This window comes from Melanerpes formicivorus, unplaced genomic scaffold (assembly GCF_026170545.1).
Source record: "Melanerpes formicivorus ecotype bairdi unplaced genomic scaffold, bMelFor1.0.p_v2 SCAF_7, whole genome shotgun sequence".
NCBI lineage: Eukaryota > Metazoa > Chordata > Aves > Piciformes > Picidae > Melanerpes > Melanerpes formicivorus.
The window spans coordinates 24,119,399-24,146,334 of NW_027142359.1; the positions used below are offsets into that span (position 1 = coordinate 24,119,399).

At 45.5% G+C, this 26,936-nt stretch overlaps 1 protein-coding gene across 2 annotated transcripts in view; it reads right to left on the reverse strand.

Annotated features, from left to right (window-relative positions):
• The window catches only part of ACBD6 (acyl-CoA binding domain containing 6), a 108,238-nt gene that overhangs the window by 62,274 nt on the left and 19,028 nt on the right, over nucleotides 1-26,936 (reverse strand). For both annotated transcript variants that reach the window (XM_068141451.1, XM_068141450.1), the window contains 2 exons: nucleotides 11,154-11,236; nucleotides 207-312 (listed from right to left, as the gene is read on the reverse strand). In XM_068141451.1, coding sequence (XP_067997552.1) covers nucleotides 207-312; nucleotides 11,154-11,236 — 189 coding nt within the window. The remainder of the gene's footprint in view (nucleotides 1-206; nucleotides 313-11,153; nucleotides 11,237-26,936) is intronic.

Sequence of the window (26,936 nt, forward strand, 5' to 3'; positions counted from 1 at the left end):
CACAGTTAGTACATCCACACTACCAGAAACCCAGTGGAAAGCTATTGTCACGTAGATTACCCCTGTCTCAATGGCCAAGCATTTGGCCAGCTGTTGCAGCACCTTGTTATCACAATCCTAACCAGGGAACTTTGACAGGCAAGCGGCATTGAGTGAAACCACAAACCATCTGAAAGATTGGTGGTCTTTTGTCTTTTTCTCCATACCTCCTCATCTGTGGCATTCACATCCACTTTTTTGGATCGAATGGCTTTGGTTACGTAGTCAATGTTGTTTTCTCTGCAGTAATCAAAAATGTTCTTGTCTTCTTCCCTAATCAGGAAAACAAAACCAAAAGAAGCACCACGTTATGCACAACACAAGGGCCACATGCACATCATAGTCTCTAACTCTGCTACATACATTGTAATGCTATCACTGGACTTGAACAGACATCTGGTATTGCACATACTGCACACACAGAGTAGCAGGTTTGGTCTTTTTCCTCCCAAGAGACAGAAGATCTTGTTTCTTAGAGAACAAGGGTTGTTTTCTAACAGTATTATGCCAGGGCAAAAGTCAGCTTATTCCTGTGAACTGTCATAACAAGTCTATAAATTCACCCACCAAAACCCATATTTGAGTCCTGGTATCAATCACAAATCCCACAGAAGACCTAAAAGGCTAAAGCTGCTCTTCTCCTTGCTATGCAAATTTGTAACAGCCACTGTGAGTCAGACCAAAGACCCTTCTGCTCCATCTCAAACAGCAGCCACTGATGGTGCCTTAGATAAAAAGCAATAAGATATAGGACACATGCAAAGCAATCTGTCCCCAGCTAGATCCTCCCAGTTTCACAAATTTAGTGGCTAAAGGATTTCCTGTAGCTGGAGGCTCCACCCAGATAAACATATTACCATCCTTTCCCAGGTTCTTTTTCCACTCTGTTCTGTACTTCAACCCATTCTTCTCTTGGCCTCTCTAAAGGACAAGCTCTGTAATTCAGCATTGTGGGTGTGAAGAGGTGAACAGTGGGCAAACACATTCTTTTGGTGGCTTTCAAATAGGTGCAGCTATTTTTTGCTAAGTGCCTAGGGATTTGTGAAGTCTTTGGTGTTTGTCTTTGGAAGCTGAGCACAGGTCTTTAGTTTTTATTTACCAGCCTGTAAGTGACCCAAATACACTCCTCCTTTTTGTGCTGACAGTGTCAAGGCAAAGCCTGACCATAATCTCTGCTCTGAGCAGCAGCCTGGTGCATGTGGAAGGACCAGCATGCCCCTGTGCCAGGTAGGCCTGCTTGCCTTGGAAAGATCATTGCTGCTTGAGTTACACCTATGGCTTCTTCTAAAGCTAGAAGCAATACCCTGGCTTCAGGCACAGTAAAACTTGTGTTCTTACCAGTTGAACAGAACTTCTAATGAAGTTCAAACCTTTCACAGATTCTTAAACCATTACAGAAGAGCTTTGTGTGAGGGACTAGAGCCATGGTGCGTTGTGGCAGCTAAAAAAGCAAGTGGCAGGAATCCTTAGGGAAGGGACAGAGCAGGACCAAGACATTTTTATCTTGCTGCATAAATCTACACTCACGTATTTAATGATGGGAAGTTACTGGCACCAGCATTGCTGAGAAAGTACAACTCCCCTACAGTCCATGCTGGTATGCCAGTGGAAAGTTACTTACTGCAACACAGCAGATTTTTCTATGGAAAAGGGCTATAAGTGCACCTTTACAATAATGCCTTTCAGTATAGATACACAACTGTGTTGCTAGTAAGGAGTAAAGAAAAGAGGTCCTTGTTTGTCTAGAAGCAATGCAGAAAAACACATCCTATCCTTTTTTGCCCCCCTTCTAGTTTCCAGATGAAAACTATGGCTCAAATGATCCCATCAGCATTGCTATGAGACTTGGCAGCTTCACAGCAATTAAACACCAAGGAGTTACCTCTCATGACATCCCCAGTTTTCAATCACCTCAACTTAAGACAGTCTGGATGTTCAGCAGAACTCAGATCTGACAGCCTCAAAGGAAATTCCTCATTAAAATAGGAGCAGGTCAGATTCAGTAAGGAGTTTGTATTGCTGTGAGCCTTTAGAGCAGGGGAGGACACCCTTGGCAATGCCATGGGGTAGTTTGAGAACTGACCCCCCTGTGCTAAAAAGCTCCTCCCTATTCATCTGCACTGCTCTTGAATCTCACAGGCTGAAGAACACCAGAGCTAGCAAAAATAAAATCTAAATGTTATTTGCATTTCTAAGCAATAGGTTATAGAGAAAAAGCAATGTTCTTTGACCTGTAATCCTCAAAAATGACAATACCAACAAGACCATGTGCCTTTCTCCTAACAGAGCAGGCAGAGCTCCACAACACAGCTTTGACTTCACCTTTTATTGTTATGCATCTAACTTACTAAGTTACACTCTAATTCATCAGACCTCAAGAATCTGTTTCCTTCCTCAGTGCCAGTAAAAGGTGGGAAGAAGTGCTGACACTCAGCTCCAGAAGCAGAATGCTGCTTACTTCAAAGAAGTCACTTCCTCTCACCTTGCTCCTTTAGTATCACCATTCTCCTGCACATCACTCCTTTTCTTTGTATGCACAAGGTCCTTCCAAAGAGCTGAGCTGCACTTTTCCAGTAGAGAGCAGGGTGCTGCACAAGATTTCACACCCCACATTTAGACCTATGGACATTACAGAAACCTTCCAGTTTCTTAACCATTCTCTCATGAATTTACTTGTTGGAGGTGTTGTCTGCTCACTACCCACAAGCTCTGGGGAAACACAGCACTGCATGCTTTAGCTCAATTACTCTGAATTCCAGGGGAAAAAAAGAATCTCATGGTGGGATTAGAAAAGACAAAAGCTTACATTGCTCAAGATGGAGCTTGACAGATTCATGATGGAGGTCATAAGACATGCCTGCTCCTACTAGCAAGGGCTGATTTGACATGCTGGGAAGTCCCTTCAGTCCCACCTTGTTAGTCCAACCTCTCAAACACACCCTTGGCTGCTGAGAGCAGAGCAGCCTTTTGGGTGAAGTTGCTTTTCTGACAACACTGTACAGTAACCTGGTTCCAGCAGCTTTTCCTCCCATTGCAGAGCCACACACACATAATTTATTACAGACCACTTTTTCTTCCATAACACCAAAGCAAAGCCCCATCTCTCCTTGCTAGAGAAGTCCACAACCATCCTCAGTTACTCCTGGATGATTTTCTGTGTCACATGCATGAGCTCAGACAGTGTACTCCATCCTTTGGCAGTGATGCCACCCAGTCAGCCCAGGCACCAGCATCTCCACCAGCTCCCAGCAGCACCAGGGGTACCAGTAAGTACATAGCAGTGATAAAGCAGCTGACTGTGCTCCACTGACATACCAAGCCCAGGTGATCTTCCTACCACAGCCTCCAGAGAAGGCTTCTACAGGTGTTTTGTTTTCCAAGTATATTACTGTCTGTAAGGGGGAAATGACCTGACACAGCTATTTGGATATGATTTAGCTTTTCTGGAATAACAACCTCTGCAAATGCTCTTTAGATGCCCCTTCCAAAAAACCACTTTCAGAAGTCTCCACAATGGACTTAATCCAGAATAGCAATTTCCCACACCTGAAGATAAGGTTTTGGGAAATTTTGTCTCTCTACTATGCATTTATTTCTCGGGCTTTAAACCATTCCTCTGCTCCTGATGCCCCCTTATAAAAAGAACCCCAGCATGTATGATCTCCAACTTCTCTATACATAGCAACAAAGAGAAATGAGCCATTTCCTGAATAGTCTTGCGGGAAGTCCACAGGCACCACAAAGAGATTTTACCTGCAAATGAAATAAGTCACAGGAAGCGGCACCCCAGACAGTTAAAACAATCTGATGGAGTCAGGTGCCAAAACAAAGAAAGCAAACTGAGAAAGAGCTCAGAGGAGTTAAACCCAGATTTATGGGGGTACCAATAATAGGGAAAAAGCTCTACTTGAATGGTATGAATGGAGTGAAGACAAGTTACTGTTATTTGCTGACCTTGCATTCAAAACTACACAGAATATATATATATATATATAAGAAACATAGCTTGAAAACCTTCCAACCCAGGGGTTTTCCCCCCCTTTTGTTTCACATGTGTGCATGTGTACTTATTGAACAACTCCTCCCCTGCAGCAGGGACAGAGGTAGCTATTAGAAAACAAAAAGGATGCAGTGTTTTTTATCAGACTGCTTCCTAGCAGGAATTTTCACTCCACAGAAAACCAGGGAGAGTCAGCTGCACGGCCCAGAAGCTGGTAGGGACAGACAGAAGCACATCAAAAACACAGGAAGTGACACTGCAAATATATAGCTCATTTAATGTTGGGAAGGGGAACCCCAGAGCATTTCTATCAGTGTTTTCAGAAAAAAGGAAAAAAAAGAGGAAAGAAAAAAAATCAATTTGAGTAAAAACACAGCATGGGAAAGCTGATGAAACTCAACCTCATGGAGATGTGCACCATTATTTAAAACTTGTAGCTAAAAGGAAGGCTCAGATGCAGTTTTCCTTCCATGTCAGATTGTGTGAAATACAAGCACTGGCTCTTTTGTTGAGCTGTAAAGGAGTCTTAAAGTCAGCAACCACCTGACTGTCAGTAAAGACAGTGAATGTGTTCCCATCTGCTCCTGAGGGTGGTCAGAAGGGCTTCTCCTCTCCATTGCCAATGTATCTTCAACCCCTAAAGCTATTTGCTGCTCCTTTTCTGCATCCCCAGTAAGAGATGCAAACTGATTCAAAGTGGAGCTGAAGCACATCTGTTGCTTGCAGGTAACACGAGTGGCTTTTTCCAGCCCTGAGTAAATGAACACGGAAGAACTTACAACCAGGTTCTCTCTCCCCTGGCTTCTAAGTTTTCAGAAGCCTTCATCACAGGCTGTCCAAAACATGTGTTGAACCAACAGTTTTTAAACAGCTCATGGAAAAGCTCTGCTACCAGTCAATCAGGATTTGCTCAATTCTTACCTGAAGTGCTGTAAACCTCCTTGCCATGCCATGAAAAAGGGCACAGAAGAGACCTGAAATTCAGATATGCTACCCTTGCACAGAGACCATCCTTCAGGTTCACCCCCATTCCCTTCCTCCCGCCTGGCAGGTTACCTTCAGCACAGAGCTCTGGGCAGAGGGTTGCATTCGGGTGCTACTTTGGATGTCCTCTCCCCTTTTCCCAGGGCTGGTCCAAAGGCAGGTCCCAGTGGGCTCGCTGCGGAGCAGCCCCGGGTGCCGCTAACAGGTGGCTTCGCCTGTCTGCTTGGCACGGCGCTGCCGAACGAGCGGGAGCGCGGCGGAGCGGAGCCGGCAGCGTGCGGGGAGCCGAGAGGCACTTGCAACACTTGCTGTTTATGTCAAGGCCCTCGGCCCCCAAGGGACCCATTTTCACATAATCTATAATTATCTCTTCGCTTTAATCGCCTCCTCACTTCTGAGGCTCTCCTGGGCACAAGGAAGAGGAAAAGCTCATTAACTGAACCTTTTCTCCTCTCTCCAGCCACCCATAGCTTTTAATTGCTTGGTGTTGTTATTATCTATCAGTGCAACTGGGATCATTTTCATAAGAAAGGGTGGTGGGAGGGAGGGAGGCAGGAGCGGGTCCCTGAGGTACGCGCCGCAGACAAACCTTTGCTTTCTCAATTATTTATGCCAGCTGAGGTTTTACAAGCTGAATAAATCCATAACTCAAGTTTATTTTGAACTGGCAGGCCGTCCCGGGGGAAGTGTTGCCCACTTGCCGGCACACTCGTGTGCCCTCCTCCGAGAGCAGCCGGGACATTGCGAGACATGTGTCAGCCAATTCCCACACGCACTTCGGCAGATTAGCGGAGTGGCACCGGAGAGAAGGTGGCCGTGAAAACCCAAACAGAAGCCACCAGTGAAGGATACACTCTCCCAACGGGCAGGCAGGACTGAGGCCAAGCTGTCCCTTTGCACAACAAAGCAAAGCCCCAAGAGTCACTGCTCTGGGGACAATAAAAGAGGGGAGAAGCAATAAACTTGACAATCATCTTGCAGTCTTTGCCCACTAGACATCACCACCCATTTCTAAATAACACTGACCTGAAAAAATACCCCAAAGTCCTGCCGCCTGGACCCGCAGGTGTTTTGTTTGAGGTGTGCCATAGCTGAGCACGCTGCAGGCTGTGGGCTCTGCACAGCCGGGAAAGCTTTTCCGCAGGGATTGCACAGCCCAGCGTTTATGTGAGTGACAGACATCTGTGCCGCAGCCACCCAAACGCACACGCAAGGCTAGCACCAGCCTGTAATTCCCAACACAGCAAGGATGCCTACTCCCACATCTCCCCAGCTTTGCGCTCATTCCCAGTGTTGGCATTCCTGAAAGTGGGGCTGAAGGGAGAGAAGAAAGCCCCAGCCGTGCTCCGGAGCGCTATTGGGCTCGTCTCAAAAGTCCTCAGTGCTCCGAAGCGGCATCCTTGCAATGGATGCTGGAAGCAGCTCTTTAAAATTCAGCAGCCTTTGTGCCTGACCACACGCAGCGACCTCTGGTATTTTCTGCCAAAACAGTTCATTTGTCTCACACAACAACTAATCAATTCCCCAGGCCATCCATCACGGGGGCTTGTGCGAGCCGGCCCGGCAGCAGGGCCAGATGGTGGCTGTGTTAGTGGGATTAATACAGTTCTGATAGATTACACGGCATCAGGCTGCCTCCCAAATATGAGGGGTGCCCGCTCTGTGCCCCCATCCTAAATGGAGCCCCACTTCCAACCAGGATTGCTCCCCTGTGTTATGGGAAAAGGTGAAAGTTTGTATCAGAAAAGGGCTTCTTCAACATCCCTCAGGATGGCACAAGTGTGAAGCACAGCTCTCGGGGAGACCTCTGTTAAGAGCGGTAGATGTCATTCCCACCCCTGCACAACGAGGTCGTGCGGCAGCAGCACGGAGCAGAACGCAGGAGAGCTCCTGCGGTGGAAGTGGAGAGGGGTATGGACATTGGCCAACATAATTTCACATTTTCCATCTGCCAAATCAATGCTTTCGTTTGCTGGAAACACAAACTGCTTCCCCCTCCCCCCTCCCTTTCAAGAAAAAAAAGAAAGAAGTTGCATTTCCCATGCTTCAATATTTTTGACACCTCCCTCAGTTTGTGTCTCAGATTAGATTTATATTGGTGACACATCAGTCAACCTCATCTCACTGCTCATTCCCCAGGTTTGTGAAACTGTAATTATGGCTCTTTGATCAGGAGAGAGCTCAACTGCCACTGCTTTTGTTCTGGTAATAAGACCAGAAAGAGAGACATAAAGCTTCATGTAGCAAGTGAGGAAAAACCCCCAACAAAACACCACTACACCCAGCCTGAAATCACAGAGGATTTCTACATCCTTCCTTCCCAGGGAACCCCCAAGTCCCATCATCACTCACCAGCAAGCATTATTTTTATGTAATGCCCAAAGTGAGATAAGTGATTTGCAGAGAAACACCAAGGCAGAGCACTGTGCTAATACATTCTGCAACTGCTCCCCATTAGTCACTGGGGAGACTTGAGCTCTTTATTGCCAGGGTTTATTAATGACTCCTAATTGATGACCAGTGCCCAGCACCCCAAAGTAAATAACTGCTATGCCTCATTAGCTCACGAGACCTTCTCCTGATTTGAGGACTGATCTATGAACACACAAATTGCTCTGATTTAACTCAATCTCTTCCTAAATTGATTTAATTAGATTGGTATAACCTGTTTCTATGGATGCTCTTGGATTTATTTGGAATCAGTGCAGTGTACTTCTGTGAGCCAGACTGACCATTTTTCTGCCTTGTTCTCAAAGCAGAAACATTTGAGATAATTGGTGATAAGGCAAAATCAGTCCTGGCACCATTCCAGCTCCTCCTGCATTTGCTCCACTTGACTTTAGGGTAGGGTATGTTAACTCCACTTGGTCCAACATTTGCAGATTTGCACCCCAAACCCCAAGTATTTCATTTCACAAAAGGAATGTAGGCACTTTTTGCAAGGGCCTGTAGTGACAGGACAAGTGGGAATAGATTGAAGCTTGAGGAGGGTAGATTTAGACTGGATATTAGGAAGAAATTCTTTACAGTGAGGGTGGTGAACAGGTTGCCCTGGAGGTTGTGGATGCCCTCTCCCTGGACAAGTTCAAGGTCAGGTTGGATGGGGCCTCGATCAGTCTGGTTTAATGGAAGGTATCCCTGCCCATGGAAGGGGGCTTGGAACCAGATGATCTTTAAGGTCCCTTCCAACCCAAACCATTCTATGAATCTATGAATTATGTACGGGTAATTTGCTTGGTAATTTACTGCTCATGGTAAACTAGTGGTTTACACTCTTTAAAACAAGACCTCTCATCTTCCTGTTGCATGGCAGCAGCTTGGAGGAGGTTAATGATTTGATAAACTGTTCAAAAGCTTCTGGCAAGGATAAAATCAGTGAACCTGCTTAGGTGAACCTTCAAAACCCTCCACTTGCATTCTTGTCTGTCTCCCAGGCCAAGGTGAGGTTGGTGACGATGCCAGGCTCCAGAAAAATGAGACAGCCTTCTCCTGCCTGTGCATCAGTGGAATCCAAAAGGGCACACAGTAAGCTGTGTTTGGCAGAGTAATGCCTCCTGAGAAATTGCTTTCAGAAGTCTGTCAGAACCCAGGGCCAATGAGGACTCAAATTTTAGTTTTTAGTACACAAAATAAGGGGGTATTCTGATTCTGGACTTCCTTAATATGATCCTGTAACTAGAAAATACTTGTCCTATCAACAGTCCTGGGAAACAGAGACTAAAATGGTTTGATTTGTATTCCCATTCTTAGTTTGCTCTAAAGCTTCAGTATGCCAACCATAGACAATTGAGACATAGTTGTATAGGCTGTACCAATGATTCTTTTCCCAGATCTTAGGTTTTGAGGTGTTAAAGACCTAAACACACTGAAGCTATTAAGTTTTCTTTCCCCCTAAATATTTTCATCTCCTTTCTCTACAGAAAATGCCTTATTTTCTTAAAAACTACACTCTATTTACAACTGCACTGAAGTATTATAGAATGTTAACCTTAAGTTCTTGTAGGTAACCACTCAGAGCCTCAGAAAAGTCACTGTTCACAGGCAGGTGACTGTCCTATCAAACCAATTCATTCCATGCTCCAGATAAACTTGGATCCCAAAATGAATGACCAGAGCCATACTTCTTTGGCTCACCTGCTTGCAAACATGGTACCAGTGCAATTTTACTGTTTGGGGCTTGTCCACCATGAGAGATGTGTCTACACCTGTTCATATTTATTCCCTGCTCCAGTAAGAGAAGACAAAAACCATAATACATGGGCAAGGTTGAAGCTGTACAACCTGTATGCATGTAGATGAGATGGTGACACTTGCTCACTCTGTATCTCATAGCTGAAAACACTGATGCCTGTGAGCCAAGCTGTGCTAATGGACCACAAGAGTTTCCACCAGCTCAATCTACCAGAATCCAAGAGACTTGACTTAATTTCAACAGAATCACCCTATTTCAGCTCTGTCAGACTACATCTGCCTTCAACCTCATTTTGCAAGGACTACAGCTATGCTATATGGAACACACAACACATGTTCCTTGTGGTGTATTTAGAAAACAGTATATGTATTCAGAGCTGTATTTATGCTCAAGTACTGCACAAACCATCTTTGTGGAAATAAGAATGTGACAAGAAGTTTTAGACTAGTCAAGTAGTCAAGCCAACCAGAGCAGTGCAAACTCTCTTTTCCAGTGTATTTTGCCACATTTCATATCCAAGAAGAGGCATAGGCAGTACTGGGGATAGCTAAGAGGCTGAAAGCACTGGAGGACTAAGAACGGCTCAGACTTAGCACCCAACGATGAGAGCACTGAAATATTCCACTCCTAAAAGAAGAGCCTGAACAGGATTTAAACCACAAGGTCAAACTGTGAGATCAAGGATGTTGGCTGAGACCTGCACTGACAGAGCAGGGAAGAAAAAGGAGCTTGTGGCTAGCAGAAGTGCTATTCTTCAAATCAAGGTCATACCTGACCACCTTTAGTCAAGGTCCATGGTTAAGTTAAAGATGTGTTGGCTCTCCATGTGAGGTGGAGAAAGCTGCTCCTGGCCAACTGTTCCATCTCACTCTAAAGTGTATTGCAACACAGTGGGGAAGTGCCCACACTACGGCCAAGCACAAAACTGCCACCTTGTTTGCTCACGCAGAACAGCCACATCAATTTCTACCTGAGCCCCTTGCAAAGGGTTTTGGAGCCACCTGCTCAAGATGTGTTTTTCATTACTTTGTGAGGACAAGTCAAAGAAATGTTGTGTTACAGAGTTTTAACGCTTTGAGAAAGTCCTCAGCAAGCTTGGGAGGCTGTGGGTAGAGAAACCAGTGCTTTGCTTTAATTTCCCGGGACTAAAAAGATGCAAGACATTCAATAAAAACAAATGGGATCACACAGGCATAAATGGGTGACTGCAACATGATGGTAAACATTGCTCCAAAATGTAGTCTTCCCTGCCTGCTCATCATCACTACAAAGAGGATGCTGCGTTCTGAAAGATCCTCCAGACAATCATTTAAGTATTGGAGTTAATATTATAGCCACGATTAGCAGTCTGGGACAGTAAAGCCCAAGCAAACAAGGAAGCCCAGCTGTCCTTATTCAGCAGCTGATGTCACTTACTACTTGCACCTTGACAGTTTTTAAATAGCAGCCACTCTAGTTCAGTAAATGTATTCCTGCTATGCTAGCTGCAGAAGCTAGAAAAAAATTAATTTGATATAAGGTACAAACTCTCCCTGAAGGCAAAGATTGTTCAGCATTAAAACCTTCACTGAACAGTCCTTAATGAATGCATTGGTAAAGAAATAACTGAAAAAGGTAGTGCCTGGACAGCTTTCTATTAAAAATATCCAAGATTAGCTTTTTTTAGCCATATAACTGAAAAATGGGAAGCTTTGCCCTTCCCCCACAGTTTGTGCTAGGGAAAGGTTACTACCTGGCAGAGATACAGGCAGTTATTGATTTAAATGATTATGGACCTGAAAAGTTCTTTCCTGTCATTTATTATCCTGTTGTAGTTGCCACCACACTTGTGCAATATTAAAAGAAAAGAAAAAAGAAAAGGAAAAAAAGAATAAGAAATTGTTTAACAAAACTACACAAAAATAGTGGTTTCCACTGGAGTCCAGCACAGATAATCACCTGATTGTTTCTTCTTGATACAATGAGCTGACAACTGGGCCTCCAAATGAAGTTTTGCTTTCCTTTGCCCTCTTCTCTGTCACCTGAAAGAAAAAGAAAGATTGGTCCAGCATCCTGGCCCCCCTCTCGCTCTAGCCTGTACCACCCCTCCACCAGCTCCCACCCCTTCCCCTGCCCCAGAGATGGGATCAGCCCTCTGGAAGACCCATCTTCATGGCAGATTCTGCTCCATGACCCTACTCCATCCCAAACAGCTGGATGGAACTTAACAAACCAGATCAATGCTCCTCTGAAAGAAGCCCAGAAGGGTCACCCAAAACATAGGCTTGGCAGCTTCACCGTCCTGCTTGCGACAAGCCGAAGCATTGCCTCCACAGCACTCCCAGCAGCTGTGGCCCCTCAGGACCCAAAAGCTGAGCCTCTGTGAGGCAGCATAATGTTATGTTACTAGATTGCAAAGCTTGCCTTTATAAATCTATTTAATATAGATTTAAAATTAAATTTTATAATGGGCAGCATTTCCAAATGATTTACTCCCTGGAACTCGAGGATTCTGAATGATTCCCACCATAATAGAAAAGAACAATTAGAATAATGATTGATCGATCCAGAGCTTCAGGCCTACTTTTTCAAAGGAAACATCTTGCAGCTTGGGATCTTCAATTGGTTGACTTAACATCAAAGCCAGACTTTCAGAGAGGGCTAAGTGCCTCCTGTCTGAAAGCCTGACTCAATTTTACAGGGTTCAGGGCACCAGAAACGCCAACTCCTCCAGGGCATCTAGTATCTCCTTCTTTGGGTAAGGAGTCAAAATTGCTTTGCAATTCGTAGCATTTTATTCCTTATAAACTCAGCCCATTAATTGCAACACTCTGCTGTCAGGGGACAGTTCTGTGCCTTTTTTGTGATGAGAGATTATCACAGCCAGGGTGAATAAAACCAGAAGCAAAGGGAAAGCTGCCCCAACCTCTAGCAGTCTCTCAGGAGCAGCAATGCATTACTGATTACACCAAAGAGTGGTGCTGCCTCATCAGAATTCCACCCAGAAAGATGTTGATTTTTTTATAATAAAACATGCTTACATTTGTTTTCCTTCCTGTTCCTCAGGTTGCTTTTGTTTTAAATCAATTTACTGTTTCACAGAATCACAGAACAGTATGGGCTGGAAAGGACCTTGAAGATCATCCAGCTCCAGCCCCCCTGTCACGGGCAGGGACACCCCCCACCAGACCAGGCTGTTCAAGGCCTCATCCAACCCAGCTGTGAGCACCTCCATGGAGGGGGCATCCACAACCTTCCTGAGCAACCTGCCCCAGTGTCCAACCACCTCCACTACAAAGAATCTCCTCCCAAACTCCACTTCAAAGCTCAGCCCCCATAATGCATTTACCATTTAAGCCACCCAGTTCCAGCTCTATACCAGCCCCAAGCTGCAGTATTTGGGTTTGCAGACATCACAGACACACTTCTTTATGAGGACAATCAGAAAGGAAATGGGCTTTGAAAACTCTTCTATGGCAAACAGGCTTTCTCTAATTTAAAGTAAAAGATGACACAAAGTTCTTTCCTGAAGGTAAAGGTCTTCAGAGTCTTCACAGTGCAATGCCCCTCTTAAAAATTATTTAGCTGAGAACCTTACCATCCATCAATTATTTCCACACCATCTATAAAGAAAATTAATTTCAGATCATCTGCTAGTACATGCAGGAATTATTTCTATGAAAGGAAGCTACACTCACATCTAGCCTATCACCTTGGATACTGAGGGACAGTGGTCCTTCAACCAGGATCAGAAACTAGAGGAAATTTTTCATCTCAATTCTTTCCTCTCTTCCAAAGGTTTGAAAAAATATAAAGGCAACACCTTGGCAAAGTCAGAAACAACACTTGAGAACATAACAAATGTATTTCATCTTTCTAGAGGCAGAAAATTGTAGAACGGGTTTGTCGCATTAAGTTCACCTTCTCTGCACAAGCAATGCATCAGGACACTCAGAGAGCCAGGCTTTCTCAAAAGCTTCTCTGGCTCTTAATCCATACACAGGTTACTTTGGGCAAGGAGCTTTTCTCTCATCTCTTCCATGCAGAAACAGGTAACTCAATATTCAATTTATGAATGTTGAACCAAACTTATTTCACCACAGACTGCAGTATGTTGAACAAGTTTACGAAGAGCGTTCAGCAAAAGGCTTGGTTCTCTATCACACCCCCGTTTCTGGGTGCTGTTGTAGTCATAGTAACCACTGATAATGGGGTCCCATTGGGTGATGAATGTATGAACCCCACTACTCTTCTAGCAACAGAGTTCCACAAATGCAGAGGACAGAGAATCTCTGAAGTCCACTCAGTAGTCCTTTATTACTGTGTTGTAGAATCCCCAACATTAAATAGAATAGAATAGAATAGAATAGACCAGACCAGACCAGACCAGACCAGGTTGGAAAAGACCTTTGAGATCATCAAGTCCAACCTATCATCCAACACCATCTAATCAACTAAACCATGCAACCAAGCACCCCATCCAGTCTCTTCTTAAACACCTCCAGTGATGGTGACTCCACCACCTCCCCAGGCAGCCCATTCCAATGGCAAATCACTCTCTCTGTATAGAACTTCTTCCTAACATCCAGCCTAAACCTCCCTTGGTGAAGCTTGAGACTGTGTCCTCTTGTTCTGGTGCTGGCTGCCTGGGAGAAGAGACCATCCCCAACCTGGCTACAGCCTCCCTTCAGGTAGTTGAAGAGAGCAATAAGGTCTCCCGTGAGCCTCCCCTTCTCTAAGCTAAGCAACCCCAGCTCCCTCAGCCTCTCCTCATAGGGCTTGTGCTCCAGACCCCTCCCCAGCTTTGTTGCCCTTCTCTGGACACCCTCCAGCAAGTCAACATCTTTCCTAAACTGAGAGGCCCAGAACTGGACACAGGACTCAAGGTGTGGCCTAACCAGTGCTGAGTACAGGGGCAGAATGACCTCCCTGCTCCTGCTGGCCACACTGTTCCCAATACAGGCCAGGATGCCATTGGCCTTCCTGTCCACCTGGGCATACTGCTGCCTCATGTTCAGCCTACTATCAACCAGTACCCCCAGGTCCCTCTCTGCCTGGCTGCTCTCCAGCCACTCTGACCCCAGCCTGTAGCACTGCATGGGGCTGTTGTGGCCAATGTGTAGAACCCAGCTCTTAGATGTGGGCTCATCTGCCCACTTCCATAGCTGCACTTCCCAGCCTGCCAGGGGCAAACACACAACATCTGAGCATGACAGACCAAACTGGGCAATGACAGAGGTGGGACAAAGCAGTTGCTCCTTCCACACCACATCACAGCTACTGCACTAACAGGAACCAGCATTTTTATTTGTTGTTCACCTGCTGAGAAACATGCAGGTGCACTTTCCTGCTCAAGTCTTGACATTTCTACAACAGAAAAGGGCTTTCAGGGCTGGAAAGATAAAGGAACCGCTACATATACAGAGATAACCATTGAGTTTAAAGTCATATTAGCTTGTACACCACAATGAAACTAAAACCTGGCGCTGCACACTCTCTCTCTCCTCCGTTAAAGAAGACACTAATAATTAACTACGTGGCTCAATTTAGCCAGCTCAATTTCTTTCACTGCTGGCAGCACTGTCCAAAAGCACTGCAGATACACATGTAACTAATGATACTTAAGAAATAACATGATCCCAGGCTCCCATAATTTGCAACCTGGATCCAAGGGAGATGACAGCAGCATTAGGCTCGAGGTGAGGAGAAAGTTCTTCACCGAGAGAGTTGTTAGCCATTGGAATGCGCTGCCCAGGGAGGTGGTAGAGTCGCTGTCCCTGGAGGTGCTCAAGAGGGGATTGGATGTGGCACTTGGTGCCATGGTCTAGTAGGCATGAGGTCTGTGGTGACAGGTTGGAATTGATGATCTTTGAGGCCTTTTCCAACCTTGTTGATGCTATGATTATCTGCAGTCAGGACCATGTAAGAGATACTGTAAGGAAGGCAAACTTCTGATGGGCTCCATGAGCACGAAGGGGTTGCCCTCAAACTCCTAGTTAAAAACTCTGGGAACAAAGGGAAATTTGTGACAGTATGGGAAGAAACCGTGGAGGACTGCACTTGAGTGTCAAAGAACTAGTGGGATATAGGAGATCTGAGAAGGGGTCACAAAATCTAAGAGATGCCCCATGGAACACATTGAGTTGCTGGAGCACACCCAGATATCAAAGCTGATGAAGGCTCTAGAGAACAGATCTTACAAGGGATGGCTGAGGGAACTGGGATTGTTTTGTCTGGAGAACAGGAGGGGAGACGTCATTGCTCTCTACAACTCCCTGAAAAAAGATGAGGTGGGGTTGGTCTCTTCTCCCTGCTATCAGGTGATAGGACAAGAGGAAATGGCCTGAAATTGTGCCAGGAGGTTTAGGTTGGGTGTCAGGAAAAATTTCTTTACAAAAAGAGTGCTCAGGCAGTGGAATAGGTTGCCCAGAGGGGTGGTGGGGTCACCATCCCTGGAGGTGAACATAGCACTTGGGGACATGGTTTAGTGGCTATGGTGTGTTGGGTTGGTGGTTGGACTTGATGATCTTGGAGGTCTTTTCCAATCAAAACAATTCTGTCATTAAGATGCACTGGAATTTGTCATGTTTTCCCCTAGCTTGCCCTTTGATTCCTTGTTGCTTATGTACAATGAAGGCTGGTGTCAAAGTCACCATGACTCTTGACAGCTAACTTGGGTCTGTGACCTGGTTTACCCAAGCTAGCATAAAGACAGGCAAGCGTGCTTCACTATGCAGCATGTGGAGTCATGTGGTGGTTTAGGCTGGGTGCTGGCCTGGATGCCACTGCACAGACCACACCTGGGAGGTGCCAAAAGGGGGCCCAGCCCACTGGGTGGTCACAGGAAACCAGGTATTTCACCCATAATTCCTTGCTCCTCTATAAAACATCTACACGGGGTTCTTACTTCCTCTTTCATCCCTCGTCGCTGCCTAGGTAAAATGGCATGAGCTGCCTCCCTTGGGCAGCTGGGTTGGGGGGGATGAAAGGGCCCTGGGGGGGAGAGGTCTGGGTGTGCCCCCAGGTGGGAATCATAGTATCATAGTATCATTCAGGGTTGGAAGGGACCACAAGGATCATCTAGTTCCAAACCCCCTGCCATGGGAAGGGACACCCCACACTAGATCAGGCTGGCCAGAGCCTCATCCAGCCTGGGCTTAAACACCCCCAGGGATGGGGCCTTGACCACCTCCCTGGACAACCCATTCCAGGGTTTTACCACTCTCATGGTGAAGAACCTCCTCCTCACATCTAGCCTGAATCTCCCCACCTCTAGCTTCATTCCATTCCCCCTAGTCCTATCACTACCTGAGATCCTGAGAAGTCTCTCCCCAGCCTTCCTGTAGGCCCCCTTCAGATACTGGAAGGCCACAATTAGGTCACCTCGGAGCCTTCTCTTCTGCAGACTGAACAGCCCCAACTCCTTCAGTCTGTCCTCATAGGAGAGGTGCTCCAGCCCTCTGATCATCCTTGTGGAATGGGATGTTCTTGGGTATGTGCTGGGATCTCTCTCTGTCACAGTGCTTGTGGTTTTCTGTAAAACTCTCATTGTGTTTTTTTTTCATTTAAACTTTCCAGCATTTTTTTCTTGCAATCCGTTTGTCTGAGTCTTCCTTTTGCCTGCGGTGGGAGAATTGGTCTCCCAAACCACTACAGGTCATTAAGAAAGCTTTTAAATTCCCCTGACTCCTGATGGCGCAGGAAACTCCACGAAGCCCAGAACCATCCTTCTGGAATGTCACCAGGCCTGCCAGAAGGAAGGCCACGCTCCTCCTGGAACAGTCAGCGGAGCATCCTCACCCCTGCCTCAGCGCAGGGTGTTTGTCAATAACAGACTGGCTCGATCGGAGGTACAATTGCATCTCGACTGGCTGTCACTGGCAATGCCGCTCCAGCCAGCCTCTGAGCCTGACAACCGCTTTCTGAACGGAATGGAAAGACGGGGACTAATATTTGCTAACATCATTAATTCATTTTTTTTCCTCCACTCCCCCTTCTTCCTTTATCCACGATGTCAAGATGTATACCTTTAAATTGTTGTCAGCCATAAAGCAGACGTCGTGTCCCAGTTCAGAGGTTAACATACAATGACAGACACATTAAAAAACCCTGTCCAATGCCTCACTGACAATTTCAGCTCCATCTTCTCTTCAACAAGACAGAAGCTCAAACTCACTTACAAGCTTTAACAGCATTAAAGTCTAATCATGATTGAAAAATAAAGGAGAAAGAGAGGAGAGTTTTATCATACTAAGCATTATGGAACCGGCAAACAATTAGAGACAAACATTTTCTTTGTGAGGGTTTTGAGTTCACCTTCTATTTTGGTCTTAAGTCTTCCACGCTCACATCATGATCCATTTATCTTCTTGCATTTTTGGATGAAAATTATCATCCCAGAGGAAGATTGGTAGTTTCCTGTCAGGGATTGGTTTGGTGGGCCAACCTCTTGCTGTATTCCTGAAGACAGGACAGGGATTTATTATTTTTCAAGTCTGAGCCCAAGCTTTGTTCCAACTGACAGAAATCAGACTACAACAGACGTAACAAGACAGCGCTTCCAAGGGCTCTTCTGGTGACTCACTTCAAATCCATGTGCCAGAAGTTGTCACAGAGATGCAAGTGAGTTCACTAATCACCACTGGTGATTAACTGGGACTGAATAGTACACAGCTATTACATATGCTGGACACTGGAATCATGAAGCTGATAGAAGGTATGGAGAAGTTCTACAAAGATACTACAAAACAGCAGGAGAAGCACAAGTTTCAGTAAAGCTTTTAGCCCTCCCAGCCATAACTTGGAGTTAACAGAAGAGCTGGGTCCTAGGTGAAGATTACATGTGGAGCATCCCAGTTGCATCCAGAGTGGAATGATAACTGTGGCTAGTTTGTGGATGTCTAGATACCCAGCACACCCAGAAGGAACAGCTGTTTGGCAAGGCACATAGCTGTGTTGCTCAGCAGATCTATCATCCTCTCTGTTCCCTCACACCCCACTCTGGCTTTTCTCCACACCCACACCCTTTAAATAGCTCCACATGGATGTATATTTAAGAAAAAGAGAAAGCCATTAGCAGAAAGGTTCATCTCATCAAAACACTTATCTTCAAAGTTACACTTAAACCAGCCAAAACTTCAGTTCTTCATCATCACAAATCTTGGAAACAGAAAAAAGTGAGAAAGCTGAGAGCTATGCATCAGGATCTCACAGCCCAGCCACCACAGTGCATGCAGAAGGTACCTCAGGTTATGTTGTGAGCCTGCCTATTGTATTACTTTTCTCATCCTCTGAGCCTGATGCACCCTGAGTCAGAGATTAGCAGCTGTATCCGGCTTGATGGTATGGAAACAAGAAATGTTTCCACACCAAAATTACTACCACCAGAACTTCTCAAGTGTTTCCGCAGCAGCAAGCACACAGTGCGGATTCCAGTCTGCATTTGTGCTGCATAATTCACCTTCCCACAGCTCACCCCTTCCTCCAGCTGCAGGTGTCTGCATGGCACCCTCCCTGGCTGGCTTGCCAGCGCTGGGGAGAGGGACACACATCAGCTTGCTCTGTGTGGTTTGCAGAAGGATGCACAGAGAGCAGCAGAACAGTGAAATGTCCTGCTTGACAGGAACCTGGCACCTTCAACAGCCACCGAAGCAGCAACCACAACCTGTCCTGGCCTTGCAGCGTGCCTGCAGGGCTTTGGGGTGTGACTGAGGATCCCAAGCTACCAAGCCTGGAGGATCTGCAAGTGCTGGATGTTCACAGAGGTTGGATTGGTGGGGGTCAGAAGAAACCTCAGTTAAATCCCATGTCCTCAAACCACATTGGGAAAGTGATCAGCAGCTTCAGTCTTGGCTGCTGTAACAGGACAGACGATGCCCTGTAACCCCATCAGGCTCATGCAAAGGTACAAGCAAACCCCTGAAGTGTGTTGATTGAATTGTAATTAAGCTGGTATAGTCTTGGGTGACAAATTGGACAGAAGACACTTCACAGAGTTAACCCAGCAGGAAACCTCAAGGCTTGCTTTACAGGCCACCATGTTACCTTAATGCTCTGGATTAACATTTCAGGACACAATTAGAGAGTGAAAATTATTAGGGAGGCAACAAGAAAATGTAAACTCTCCTGAAGTTTCAGACACTTGCCCCCATCCTCTCCCTCTGAGCCAGGGCCTGGCCATCCCCCTGGGAAGGGAACTTGGGCAGACACTAATTGTATTTGACAGCAGCAATTACACGCAAGGCTGGAGATTAGAAGCTCGTTAATTGTGTGTGCCATAATTGCTGCTGTCTTTTCCTTCACTAGTTAAGGCCAGTGCCAGGAGAGCCATGGGGAGGAGGGTGCTCTCCACCCCAAATGCAGGTGGTCCAAAGATGAGAGCCCTTGGACAGGCAGGAGATATCTCTTCTCCCTCGGCACTGCGGGAGGCTTCTGACCCCATAACAATGCGGAAGGGTCACCCTAATGAAGCATGAAATGAGGACAAACAATGTCCTCTTCCAAAGGTATTTTCCACCTGTATCCTTCTGGCTCTTCAGCTGAACTTCATGCTACTTGCAGTGGGAAGGAAGGTAAATAGTAACCCTTCAGAGGCAATGCTGCTAAAGGAAAAATGATTTCTCCAACAACATTTTAAATCCTCCCTTCCCCACTAAAATGTACGAGCTCAGCATTTCTCACCACTCTTTAAAGAGCAGGAGGGACCAGTTACATCCAAACAGGATAAAAACAGAGCCCAGCTGAGGGCAGCTTCCCAGCTAAGACTCTGCTGCAAAGCCACCTCTCCTGAAAGACTGCTTTACCCTCCGCACCAGCAGTATTAATGGCTGTCATAAACAGGCTATTTCAATATTCCTCTCTCAACAATCCTTCTTGGCTCCCAGCAGCAGCCCAACCACAGCCTGCACATGACTCAGCACCTGGAGCCTTTTCAAGAGACCACTGAGGATCTGCACAATGTGAGCAACCTGTCCTGTTGGAAAAAAAAGTGGGGGAAAAAAAAAGGCATTATGCTCTGCAGGATAACATGGGGCTGGAGGGTTTAGCATTTTGGTTTACATATTGCAGGGGCAGTTTGGTTAACATGCCATTAATAGCTACATTTAAAAAGTAGCTCTCTGGTTCCTTTAAGCCTCACTGCAGAATTTCCCCTGGAAAAAATGCAAATCTAAGACAAGGAAAATATTTTCTGGATTACATTGAAAAAAAACCAACACCCAAACAAACACACTGTAATTAATGTCATAGTTAAAGAGTGCTGTGATCTAAAACAAGGCCTTGCAGATTACTCATTTAACCTACAACGAGTTAATTAACAGCTGCACCATAATCATAGTTGGAAATTAGTAGTAAAGACAGCCAGGGGAAAGGAAATAAAATGTAAAATGCTTAACATAATTTGGAGCTAGTTTTATGCTTGCTGGTAGCTGTGATTTCATGACTCACTGTGTATGGTTCAACAAATGCATGGAATGAAATAACATCCTTCATCAAAAGCCTAATGCAGTGTCTTCCAACAGCTCTTGATTTGTGGAGCTTCTACTTGTTTATTTCTTGAATAGAAACACAGATATGGAGGTGGCAAGCACAAGAGTAACAATAGACTCTCCTTCCCACAGCTCCTTTTCATGGACACTGTAGTGCTTTGCAGACTACCAGTGTCTCCAGAGCAAAGGGCGAAGGCAGCGGCCTGTTTGCACCCTTCCTGCGTATGGCAGCTTGCAGAAATCAGGAGCTTTCACAAGGGGAACACTGAGCGCTGCATTGTTGGTCCTAGAAGCAATCAATCACTTCTGTCACATCACCCATATGAAAATCCACAAATGCCTAGGCAGAGGGGACCCAGCTATAAATACAAGCACAACCTGTGCTGCAGTTCCTAGGTGTCGTCAATCTCAAACAGGACATTCATTTAGACAGATTGACACAGACATCTGTAGAAATACATTCCAAGCCATACGGGAAATACAGAAAGCTTGTGATAAGAACATGAAGCTGGAAAGCTGAAGGCAACCCTCACTTCTGAGAAATAAAGGAAGGTTATCAGCTCCCACCCCCAACCCTATCCTGCTTGTGGACATATTCATCCTCCACTTGCTGGAGTGGCCAGACACATCACAGCAGCTGCAGATGCTAATCTCCCTATTCCCAAAAGAAAGCAGCTCCAGGGCTGCTTGACCAGCACCAATGAAACTGGTTTCCTCCAACAGATCTGAGTTGTGAAGGCAGGCATCCAGAGGAGGGCCACAAAAATGATCAGAGGACTGGCAAACCTGCCAGATGAGGAAAGGCTGAGAGAACTGCATTTGCTCAGCCTTGAGAAGGCTCAGGGGAGACCTTATTACCATGGACCAGTACATAAGGGGTGGCTACCAGGAGAATGGAGACTTTGTTTTTACAAGGAGTCCCATAGAAAAGACAAGGGGCAAAGAGTCCAAGTTCCTGCTGGGGAGATTCTGATTGCACTCCAGAAGAAAATATGTCACCAGGAGAACAGTCCAAGAGACTGGAATCATCTCCCAAGGGAAGCAGTGGATTCCCCTACATTGGAGAGTTTTAAGACTCAGCTTGACGGGGTGCTGGGCCAGCTCATTTCAACTACGCTACCACCTAGAAAGGTTGGACCAGATGATCCTTGGGGTTCCTTCCAACCTGGCATTCTGTGACCTCTGCTGACAGAGAAATAGAAAATTAAGAGATCTTCACTGGTGCCTGTCCCCAAAGACTCAGGCAAGGGAAGAATGGAAGTATCCCATCAGGAATAGAAGGTTTCTGAAGTTGTGGTGTAACCCTCAGCCGGGTGGACGCAGCAGGATCTGGAGTCCGCTGACTGCTGAACAGCCTTCAGTGCTGTGCACGGATGCTGTGCCTGAGCCTTTTCGTGCCTGCCTGTGGGTTAGTTCAACTCAAAACACTTCTAGGATGCTCTAGAGACATTTCAAGAGTGCCCTATTTTCTTACAATAGGAGTAATTGGGTACAACAGTACTAGACAATACTGCTCTTTTAAAGGGTAACTCATTTTCCACTCTAAGAGACAAACAGCATTTAGGAGGCATTAACCAATGTGCTAGCTGACATCCAAACAAAATTTTAATCTCCAGTAATTACACTCAATACCTCCTTGATACTTGATGCAAAGAGCAAGCTGAACAGAACTATTTAACCTTTTTCTGAGAGGAAAAGCTGTATTTTCACTAAAGAAACAGCTTAATGATGCCATAGCTTATGTTATACACAAACCAATTATAGCTCTTTTCTCCTATCCAAAAGTGTCTGCTATTTTTAATTAACACATTCTCTCTTAAATCAGCCTCTCCATAGCTATGGGAAGCAGCAGCTTACATTGACTCTTCCTGTGTCTGAATACCATCAAGTAAATGTCTACAACTCCCCACCTCAAAATCAAGGCATGACACACTCCACAGCAAAAGAAACCCAGCATTTCAGCTCAAGTTCCTGAATTGGTTTTAGCAGCCTCTGGCACAGCAAGTTGAAAGTTTTGCAACAGCTTCAGTTACATTGAAAAAATGTGATTGGTTTTTATTAATTAGAGGTTGCACCCTTCCCTGTTTAAAACAGTCAAGCTGCTTAGCACAGCCTAGTGAGCTGCTGGCCAAAGCAGGAGGAAGCGCTTGATAAGAGGCTACCACAAGCTCCCAAATGAGCTGCAAAACAATTCAAAATCCACCTCATGCCTCAAGCTGAGAAGACTTGTCCCTGCACCTCCCACCCCCACTTACCACTTCACTTTGCTCTCCAGGGTGACATTCATTCAGGCTATTCTAGGCTTCTGGGCACCCCAGGGAAATACTGGGTTCTACAGATGTCAAGGAGGCTGCCCACCACTTGGAAAGTGAACTGGCCATTAGGAAGCTGCTGAGCAGAGAAAGTGCCTCTTACCTTCCTGGTCCTCCCCATCTCCCCTTGCAACTTCTTGTTTGGTTTTCCTCTACTTTTAAATGTCCTGCTACATCAGGCTGACCTTCAGCCTGCTCTGCTTTCTGCCCCAAGCTCCTATCTGTGTCTCACTGCCCACTTACCTCCTCTGTCTCTACAGCCCCTGAGAACACCCTGCTCAGTTCAACACTTCTCCCCCATTAGCTGATGCTGCAACCTCCCCAGAACCCAATTTTGTAGTGTTGCCCAGTGCTACCAAAAGCTTTATCTCCCAATCTGTTTTAGCCAGAGAATTTCAGTACATAAATGAAACTAATAGGTAAACTCTGATTGCTGCTGGAGTCACTTCTCATACCACAACACTGCTCTTTCCTACTTGCAGCTTTACACAGCTACTTCATAATAACAAGCTTTTCAATACCTTTGTTATCCACATTTTTGTTGGTGGGGAAAATCAGCATTGCTGCCAAAATCTGCAACAGATGAAAACTGCACAAGGCATGTAAAGCCTTCTCTTGCATTGACAGAAACTGCCACCTCAAGGCAGAAATGGCAGAGGGCAACACTTGGTTGCATCTCAGTCACTTTAATTTGTGCTCTGATACCTTAAACTCAGACTTGCCTTCTCCATTTAGGTCAAGATCTTGGGACTCCCTGGAACTACCAGCACCTATCCATTTTTTGTCAACTCAGCCACAACAGCAACAACCTTCAGCAGAGGGACTGGCAGCAATTTAAACCTGATCTAGTGGTCCTTCTGATGCAGAGATGCTTTCTCAGCTAGGATAGCGCTTGCTCAAGTGAAGTTTGCAGATCCCAGAGCTCAGCAATGTTCCATGCTTCCAGTCCCAGAGCTGCAGGACCACAGAATAACCAGGTGCCATGGAATTGCTACCTATGTGCTAGAGATATACAGCAAAGCCTGTTGTTTCTGGACATCTACTAAGGGGGAAGGAAAAAGGCAACTACTAAGGACTGTGTAACTTCCCCTGCAGCAGGGAAAGTACCTTGCCTCACTCTTGCAATCTTGCAATCACTGAATGCCAGTAGTTTGATATATATACATAAATTTATTTGATTTTTATTTCCCCCAGTTGCCTCTGGTATATCTGGCTAGCACACAGTACTTAATCCACCAGTAAGTCAGGAATCATGATGCCGGGATGCCACACACATCGTTATGCTGCAGCAGCAGCACACTCAGCATCAGCAAGGCACAGCTACATCTTGAATTGTTCTTTCATCTGAATACACTCCAGACAGAACAAGATGCTTTTCTGAATTAGTGCAAGATGATGAAAGTTAATTCACCAACATATTCAAAAGGAAAAACCATCTTGTCTTTGCTCAACTGTTCAAGCAAAATCACTGCTTTGGTAGCAAAAAACAGACTATGAGGCACTCCAATTTCTTGCTTGCAACTCCAGAAAACAACTACTGCTACATTCAAGTCACTGCAAAGGAATATATTATGGTGCCCATAGCATGCTAACAACATAGTGCATCAGGAGTGCTGGAGAAACAGGGGCTAACAAGGTTACAAGCAGAAGTTAGCCGTTGCAGGGCTAGTAAGATTGCCTATTTAACACACAGTGCTTATTTAACACAGTGCATTTTCAGCAAGACCAGACAGCTTAGAAGGAGGGAGAGAGAAGAGGTACAAATTCTTATCATGACAATTCTTTACTCTGAAGAAGCTTAGGAAGGTAGAAACACAAGCAACCTCTGTAGAGGATTCCAGTGCAGCTTTCCCCTGCAGGACTGTTTGCATTGCTGGTTTGCTTTCTAAACTTCACCCTTTCTAAAAGGGAGGCTTGCAGCTTGGCACCGATGTCTTTCAATCAATCGCCTGAGCGAGGACTGCGATGTCATAAATAAAAGGAGCCGAGCCCATAAATTTCTGCGGAGATGTAAAATCAAAGAGAACAATCCAACAGGCTCCCAGGGGGTGGGAGGCTGACACATATTCCAGCTGTTTGTATTTCTACTAAGGGGCACTTGGTTCTTTTTAACTTTTTCACTTCTGCATAGCTTGCCAGAACCACAGTCCCCCCAACGCCTGAAAACCTCACCCTGGATCTGGCATTTTGGTTTGTGCTCTAGAATAAAATGCAGCTGAAAAAGAGAGAAAGCCCTATAATTATCCAGGGGCAAAATGTCAGACCACCACCATGGCTGACAGCCCTATCAGCACAGCACCCAAATGAGTGTGCTTGCTAGAGCTACTTGCTAGAACAAAGAAAGTATCCTCAGGACATCTGACAACTCCATCCTCAAAGCACGGGTTCATGGCAAGCAACTGCCAGCTCCCATCTATGCTGTCATTGTTACCATCAGGAGTTACACATGGTCTTTTATTAATCTGCTCCTTCCCTGAAACAACAGCCACGGGATCAGAGCATCATCACAGCACTGAGTGAGGGCTTGTGCAGCTCATGAGCCTGTGCTGCTTTGAAAAGCAGTAAGTAGAAAGAGGAAACCGAATTTGATTTGCTGCTCAGAGCGTAACAGCCCATACAACAAAGCAGGTCGGCAACGTGCTTGGTGTGCCAGAGTTGAGCTATCTTGCATGGAATAAAACTGATGAACAGCTCCATGTGAAAGACAAGGACAGAAAGGTAGCAAATAACCTATGGACAGCTTTGTTTACAAGCAGGACCTATATCAAGTACTTAAAGCATCAGCACACTTTCCTTGTGAGAAGGTGAGGTGAAGCAAAGGATGCAGCATTACCCACCTTTACTGCAGAAGAGCTGGGAAGTTGAATTCATGTTTTGTAGTGTGTTATTTTACTGTCTTGCACAACAGAAGGAACAAAACAACCCCTTTTACTGCCTTGCACAAAAGGAACGTGAAAACATCCCCTTGCTAGTTAGAAAAATTGGTTCTGAAGATATGTTCCAAAAGCAAAACACTCAAGGCCTAACTTGTGCAGATAAGAAACTGCCATGTTCCTAGCTTGGATAAAATAAGGTGGGTTACTTTGTACTCTTGCAGGCATGAGTAAGCTGTACAGACACTGGGAGCTGCACAGATTATTCCTTCCCACAGGAAGGCTGCATCTACCTCTAAGTCTACTTGCATACTGGAAACTGTCCCTCACACAGCTAGCAAAAGGCAGAAGAATCCCTCAGCATGTTGAGATCTAGACCCCCTCAAGACATCCACCAAACTACTACATGCTCTGAGGTGGTTCACAAAAAAACCCCAATCTGCAGTTTGCCTAAACCCAGGGAACATTGCAGTCTTACAAGCCTGGGATGGATCATTTTTCTACTTAAATAGTCAAATTTCTAGTATTTGACTATTTAAGGATATAAATAATATAATAAAGAGAAATACAATAAATAGAATCTAAATACAGGCTTGCTGGTTTGTTTGGGGTTTTGGGGGCATTTTTGTTACTGGGTTTTTGTGTTTGGCTCTGAGTGTTTTTTTAAGACATGAAATACATTAAGTGTGTGAAGTGACACACAAGGATCTAGACAAACCCAGAAAGAAATGGGAGCAGTGGGAAGCAAAGACACAGGCAGCATTTGCTCACAGGAACCCAGGAGGCTCCTCTCCCCGGCGTGCTGCATTAGCACAGCACACGAAGGCAAGCTCTAAGGAGCACAACCATCATTCGATTAGTCCCCACTTTACACGATGCAATTAAATTGCTTTTATACTACAAAAGAAATAAAGTCACAATTTTCAAAGTTTTTGACCTTGCAGTATAGTGAGCCATAAATTGAGACATTCACCCAAACTAACTGCACAGCAGGCTTGTGAACACACTGCTGCTGGGGACAGGTAGAGACCCAAACAGCTCTTCCTCTTTCCTGCTCTTCCCATCCCCCTT